The sequence below is a fragment of the Acipenser ruthenus genome, unplaced genomic scaffold, assembly GCF_902713425.1.
Source record: "Acipenser ruthenus unplaced genomic scaffold, fAciRut3.2 maternal haplotype, whole genome shotgun sequence".
Lineage (NCBI taxonomy): Eukaryota > Metazoa > Chordata > Actinopteri > Acipenseriformes > Acipenseridae > Acipenser > Acipenser ruthenus.
Window position 1 is genome coordinate 140,001 of NW_026707909.1, and position 7,671 is coordinate 147,671.

A 7,671-nucleotide genomic window follows, 5' to 3' on the forward strand; every position below is an offset into this window, starting at 1 on the left:
GCAGAGTCACTTACAACTACGTCTCACCCGAAAGACGGAGCACAAGGAGGTGAAGTGACTTGCTCAGGGTCACACAGTGAGTCAGTGGCTGAGGTGGGATTTGAACCGGGGACCTCCTGGTTACAAGCCCTTTTCTTTAACCACTGCACCACACAGCCTCAGAGGCCTCCTCCAAGTGAGCACTTTACATAGAAAACACAACAGCAGCCAACCTCCGAATGTGTGTCTGAGAGTCTGTTTATATGTGTCTGTTTCTCTGTATGTGTTATTTATATTATATATATATATATATATATATATATATATATATATATATATATATATATATATATATATATATATATATATATATTATATATATATATATATATATATAATCTATCTCTATCTATCTATCTATCTATATATCTATATATATATATATAATGTATATGTGTGTGTGTTTCTATGTCTCTGTGTATGTGTCTGTATGTATGTATGTATTTATGTATGTATGTATGTATGTGAGTGAGTTGTATCTCTTCCTGTGCCCTTGTTGTTGATCTGGCTGTGTCCTGATAGGAGGGGGAGGGATTCGATCCTCGCGGCACAGAGGACAAGTTACCGTGACCTTCAGTCTCTGGATGGGGGTGGGGGGGGTTAGACAAACAGACAGGGAGTCCGTCACAGCTCTCTGCTGACACCTGGTGGATTTAAATTGGTACTGCAACTGAAAAACACTTCAATTTTATTTTATTTTTTTAAAACAAATTTGTAGTTTTGTAAAATCTCTTACGAAGTTTGCATTCTCTCTCCGCAGGCGAGTTTGTACCGGGGTGGGTACAGCCGGTTCGCCCCGTACTGATTTGAACCCACGGTGGAGGAGCACAGCGCCCCCTGTCTGCAACATTAACCTGAGCAGAAATGGAGGAACTCCACGAAATCAACAAACCAACCAACCAGCTCAACACAGGGATGGAAACAAGACTCCCATCGCTCTCCAGCAACGAAAACACAAGGACTTCAACCGATAACAAGACTCCCATCGCTCTCCAGCAACGAAAACACAAGGACTTCAACCGATAACAAGACTCCCATCGCTCTCCAGAAATGAAAACACAAGGACTTCAACCGATAACAAGACTCCCATCGCTCTCCAGAAACGAAAACACAAGGACTTCAACCGATAACAAGACTCCCATCGCTCTCCAGAAACGAAAACACAAGGACTTCAACCGATAACAAGACTCCCATCGCTCTCCAGAAACGAAAACACAAGGACATCAACCGATAACAAGACTCCCATCGCTCTCCTGAAACGAAAACACAAGGACATCAACCGATAACAAGACTCCCATCGCTCTCCAGAAACGAAAACACAAGGACTTCAACCGATAACAAGACTCCCATCGCTCTCCAGAAACGAAAACACAAGGACTTCAACCGATAACAAGACTCCCATCGCTCTCCAGAAACGAAAACACAAGGACATCAACCGATAACAAGACTCCCATGGCACAGCAGTTTGAGAGCCAGTCCAGGTTTTACATTTGTTCAGACTGAGAGCTTCATTATTAACCCTAATAAGACTCCCATCGCACAGCAGTTTGAGAGCCAGTCCAGGTTTTACATTTGTTCAGACTGAGAGCTTCATTATTAACCCTAATAAGACTCCCATGGCACAGCAGTTTGAGAGCCAGTCCAGGTTTTACATTTGTTCAGACTGAGAGCTTCATTATTAACCCTAATAAGACTCCCATCGCATAGCAGTTTGAGAGCCAGTCCAGGTTTTACATTTGTTCAGACTGAGAGCTTCATTATTAACCCTAATAAGACTCCCATCGCATAGCAGTTTATTATGAAGCTCACAGAATGGATGTAAAATCTGGACTGGCTGTCAAACTGCTGTTTGTTTCCATCCCTGTAAAAAAAAGAGAGAGAGCGATCATCAAACTCTAGAGAGAGGAGGGAAAGAAAAACAGAGTCTTTTATACCTCAATTACTTTCTCCTTAAATGAAAAAAGAAAAAAAAAATGTGTTTCCTTCTTCATTACCCTTATACATATTCCCATTATTATTATTATTGTTTATGATTACTATGATTATTACAGTATATATATTTCTGAGTTCCAAAGAGTTTTTTTTGTTTTTTGTTACTGTGGTATATTGCAAAGCATTTTCTTGTGTGTTATAAATTTGAGGGGGAGGAGCTATAGGGCTGGAGGCGGGGTTTAGAGAAGCTGTCATAGAATGCTGGGGCTGGACTGAGCCATTCCTCAAGGCTGTAAGGGGGGAGGGAGGGTTGGATTATACCATTATATGAGCTATAGGCAAGGAACCGGTGGAATTCGCATTCTTATAACACTAAATATTTTGTTTTGATGTGCAAGACTTTATTATTATTATTATAATTTTTTTGTAACCTTCGTCCTGGCATAAGTTTGCTGCAAATGTGCTTTTTGTTTCTACCCTGCCCCCATCCAAAAATTATGAATTTCAAATAGTTTTAGTTTCGAGTGAATTTTGGATATTTTTTTTTTTTGTACTCAGTTTAGTTTCAATCACGCTGATGAAGGCACTAGAGCCCCAAACTAGAGCTGGTCTGCTGGACTCAGTTTAGTTTCAGTCACGCTGATGAAGGCACTAGAGCCCCAAACTAGAGCTGGTCCGCTGGACTCAGTTTAGTTTCAATCACGCTGATGAAGGCACTAGAGCCCCAAACTAGAGCTGGTCTGCTGGACTCAGTTTAGTTTCAATCACGCTGATGAAGGCACTAGAACCCCAAACTAGAGCTGGTCTGCTGGACTCAGTTTAGTTTCAGTCACGCTGATGAAGGCACTAGAGCCCCAAACTAGAGCTGGTCTGCTGGACTCAATCACAGTGATGTTCCCTCAGCTTTACCATCAGTGCATTTTTTTTTTCGTTTTAAATATCAATGCATTGAATTCTTGAACTGCAATCAAGATTTTCAGCATTGGCCCGACCGCCTCCCACCCTCTTTTTCAACCTCGCACAATAATGAACATTTCAAAGATGTTAGTTTCCCTTGTACAGTATGCAGCAGGCTCTCCAATTATACTGTGAGATTCATGATGTTGTTTGAAATCAGGTTTTGAAAAAAAAACTATTTTTTAAATGCAAAAGACTTGCTTATTTGTTCTCCTTTGTGAAAAATCATGTGGTTTTTTCCCTGTTCGCAGTCTAGTCAAAGTGTGTATTTATTGTAATATACTCTATATGGGGTGAGAGTGAAATTGAGAAGTCGGGTGCAGTTCATACCCCCAGCCAGCAGGTGTCCCCGTGACAAGGCTTTGACATGTCAATAGAAGCCAGCTCGGCCAATGGGAGGCCGCGGGACGTGGTGGGGGGAGTGAAAAGGAAGTAGGACAGGAAGTCGATTCTTTAATCGCCCTTTGAACTTCCTGTAGAAATAAAATGGAGAATAATGTCTTTTTTTTTTAAAGCAATGCACAGACTTTCGCGTTTTGTTTTTTACGTTAGTTTCTTCAGTGCTCGCCGAAGGCATCGTATATTTTTGTTTCAAATTTCTTCTTTTTATGACTTCATTTTTTTTTTCAATGTATATAAATATTTTAGTTTTAGAAATGTTACAGCGAGGAAACATTCGCAAACCAAAATTAAATAAACATTGTGTAAATAAAATCAAACGAAAAAATTTCAATCTTGACTGACAGAAACAGACGGACAGAATCCTGGTGTTATAATAATAATTGAAAAAAGTCCCCCTTTTCAGTTTGCCGTTCTGCACCGCTACTGTAGAGCGGAGATGGACAAGGTGCTGTCTGTCCTGTTCTGAATCGTTTAATCAAACCAATAAAATAAACCTCCGTCCATCCAGACCCTGAAGTCGTTCATGATCTTCCCTGTTAAACCCGGAGTAGAATATCCCTCCAGGACTCTGATTGATTTGATTTAGACACCTCCCTGCTGTAGAGTTTACTCTCAAAGCTGCTCTTGGTGTCTCAACGCCCTGTAATGCCCCTAACCTCCACCAGGAGGAGACTAGCACACATTACCTCTGTCTTCTTTAAACTCCTGCAATTCTGAAGCAGTTGAGTTCTAACACTAAGCACTAAGGGAGGCTGCATTACAATCACTGCCTGGGCTGATGTGTTATAAAGCTGAGGGAACTTGGTTTCAGGAGAGGGGGTTTCAAGTCACGGCACGGCACCCCGGATGAAATTTCGGGGTTCGATACAGCAATCTCAAACTAGGTCTCCTGGAACCAGGTTTCAAGCCGCATGTTCCTGAAAAAGTGGCGTTGTTTTTCCCTCTGTATTTAGACACTAAAGTTACAATGCAATATCATGCAGTCCACTAGAACGCATCGCTTCCCTTTTTATAGGTGCAGAGCGCTGGCTGGTAAATCCTTCTGCAGCGTGTCTGTGGATCTGCGGTCTGTAACAATGACAGCATGTTAAAGCTGGACACTAGAATGCGTTGCCTCTTGGTGCCACTGCCTGTTTTTACACACTAGGGGGCGGAGTTTAGAACTTATTTTAATTGCCTTTTTAAAATAAATAAATAAGGCAAGCCCCTCCCACTGTGTCTGCGTCACATTGTGTGTATTTAAATGACACTACGTTGTGTACATAGATACAAGTCAACTTGATTTGATCCGAGTCAGTCGATGCTTTTGAGACAGTGTCTGGTACAACTGTACAAACTACAGCCATACAGCAGACTGACTACATGTACATAGACACATTTTTTGCTTCGTTTTGTTTATTTTAATTTTGTGTTGTAATTTTCTGACGTTCTCTAAAGGTGCTGCTCTTGATGTAACCGCTAGGTGGCAGCGTTCTGTACCGTGGCCTGCTCTGATTGTATACACTAGGGGGCGGTGTGGAGTTTAGCAGAGTTAAGACCTGACTCTCTTAAGACTAGAGAAGGTGGTGTGTTGTTTAGCTCTACTTGCAATGGCTGTTGTGTACACTAGAGGCAGTGTGGAGTTTAGACCGGACTGTTTCGGTAGCAGTGTTTTTGTACCGCTCTACTTGCAATAACTGTTGTGTACACTAGGGGGCAGAGTCCTCTAGCAGTCTGTCTGTCTTGTTTTGAAACACCAGGATTTGGTGTGGTGGGGGTTTCCCTAATTTATTATTCCAATTATATATATGTGTGTTTTTTTTGTGTGAATGTTTCCTTGCTGCGTTGTAGCTGATACGGTATAGAAATCACATAACCATGCAGTATTCGATGGGGTTTCCTCTCTCCCTCCCGGAAAAATAAAATAAATACAACGTAGCTGTACGTCGTGACGGTAGAGTCTCGTAGGGTTTTAGACATTTTATTGTTTTTTTGGGAGGATTGATTTGTTTTTTTTTTATTTTATTTTTCTGAATTTCTACCCGTGTATAACTTATTGATCATTCTGTACCTGGCTTTTTATAAATCTCCGGCAGCCTCTGTGTGTGTGTGTGTGAGAGAGAGAGAGAGGAAGGGGAAGAGGGGTTCTGTTGATTCTCCTCAAATTCTGACCCCCTCCTCCTGCCGCACCACCACCACAAGCCTCCGGGGGTGTAAGAGCACTGTTTTTAAATAAACTCTAAAAAAAGACTCTGTCTTGCCTGTTTTTTTTCACTCTGTCTCTAACTTGAATGCTGATATTGCCTTAGATAAGGTAGTCCTCAAATCAGAGCTCACCAGGATCTGTGAAACCAGCCTTTTGGAGTGTCTGTTGGCTGGTTTCACCTGATCAGCAACACCGATCTTGGGGGAATATGGATTTTCTGTTTTATTTTTGATTCCTGGGAATTTTCAGAAATTGCTTGACACTACTTGACCTCGACAATACATTCCAACACTAGCTTCAGATAAACCTGCTTTCCTTTACCAACCCAGTACAGTGTTCTGCAAACTGAAAAGTTCCTGGTTTGTCCAGCCTTTTTTTTCCCCCATATCTTTTTACATTTTCTGCAGAATTTCTTTTTTTTTTTTTTGGGTGATAAGAAGCACAATGAGGCGAGTCTTGAATAATAATTATTATTATTATTTATTTCTTAGCACCCAGGGTGACTTACAGTCGTAATCAAAAAATACATTTCAAGAATCACAGTACAATTAAGAGTAAGATAAAATACAATGACTTCGGTTCTATACAAATATGTGACAAAATATGATTCAATAACGGAGCAGATAAGTGTCGGTGATAGTTACATCAGGATACAATTAAATGCAAAATACTACATTGAATTGCGGGCTCTTGTGTTTGTCCAGGACGCCCCTCGGTTTCTGTTCCAGACCGGGGGTCTTGTTGCCCTTATTCACAGAAACACAGCTTCTATTCCCTTTTATACATGACCCTGTCCTCACTGTCCTGGAAGGGACGGGGGTGTTTCTGCCTGTGAAAACGATGCTATAAAGTGTGGAGGGTCCTTCATCACCTCCTGCCGCTGCGGCCCCACGCATTCTCATAAGAATTGCTGCCTCATGTTTCAATCAAGGCTTTCTGTTTTCCATTCACACCAAGTACAAAATCAAAGACATTGGGCAGCTCCAGTCTAGTAGGGATGTTCCCTTTACATCTTGTTGATAAGAAAGCAGATGATCAGAAACATGGATTAAAAAGCATTCACACGACACACAGCCTCTCAACACTGCTCAACATTACAATCCTCCCAGGGTTTAAAAAGCATTCACACGACACACAGCCTCTCAACACTGCTCAACATTACAATCCTCCCAGGGTTTAAAAAGCATTCACACGACACACAGCCTCTCAACACTGCTCAACATTACAATCCTCCCAGGGTTTAAAAAGCATTCGCACGACACACAGCCTCTCAACACTGCTCAACATTACAATCCTCCCAGGGTTTAAAAAGCATTCACACGACACACAGCCTCTCAACACTGCTCAACATTACAATCCTCCCAGGGTTTAAAAAGCATTCACACGACACACAGCCTCTCAACGCTGCTCAACATTACAATCCTCCCAGGGTTTAAAAAGCATTCACACGACACACAGCCTCTCAACACTGCTCAACATTACAATCCTCCCAGGGTTTAAAAAGCATTCACACGACACACAGCCTCTCAACACTGCTCAACATTACAATCCTCCCAGGGTTTAAAAAGCATTCACACGACACACAGCCTCTCAACACTGCTCAACATTACAATCCTCCCAGGGTTTAAAAAGCATTCACACGACACACAGCCTCTCAACACTGCTCAACATTACAATTCTCCCAGGGTTTAAAAAGCATTCACACGACACACAGCCTCTCAACACTACAATCCTCCCAGCGTTTAAAAAGCATTCACACGACACACAGCCTCTCAACACTGCTCAACATTACAATCCTCCCAGGGTTTAAAAAGCATTCACACGACACACAGCCTCTCAACACTACAATCCTCCCAGCGTTTAAAAAGCATTCACACGACACACAGCCTCTCAACACTGCTCAACATTACAATCCCCCCAGGGTTTAAAAAGCATTCACACGACACACAGCCTCTCAACACTGCTCAACATTACAATCCTCCCAGGGTTTAAAAAGCATTCGCACGACACACAGCCTCTCAACACTGCTCAACATTACAATCCTCCCAGGGTTTAAAAAGCATTCACACGACACACAGCCTCTCAACACTGCTCAACATTACAATCCCCCCAGGGTTTAAAAAGCATTCACACGACACACAGCCTCTCAACACTGC

The 7,671-nt window shown here is 42.0% G+C and overlaps 1 protein-coding gene across 6 annotated transcripts in view; it reads left to right on the forward strand.

Annotated features, from left to right (window-relative positions):
- LOC117432534 (RNA binding protein fox-1 homolog 2-like) overlaps positions 1 to 5,234 on the forward strand; it is a 42,139-nt gene extending 36,905 nt beyond the window's left edge. For 5 of the 6 annotated variants that reach the window (XM_059019509.1, XM_059019508.1, XM_059019510.1 and 2 more), the window contains one exon: positions 800 to 5,234. In XM_059019509.1, the coding sequence (XP_058875492.1) occupies positions 800 to 844 (45 nt within the window). In that variant the 3' untranslated portion in view covers positions 845 to 5,234. The remainder of the gene's footprint in view (positions 1 to 799) is intronic. The other variant, XR_009322704.1, reaches the window with a different exon arrangement.
- The last annotated feature ends 2,437 nt before the right edge of the window (positions 5,235 to 7,671 follow it).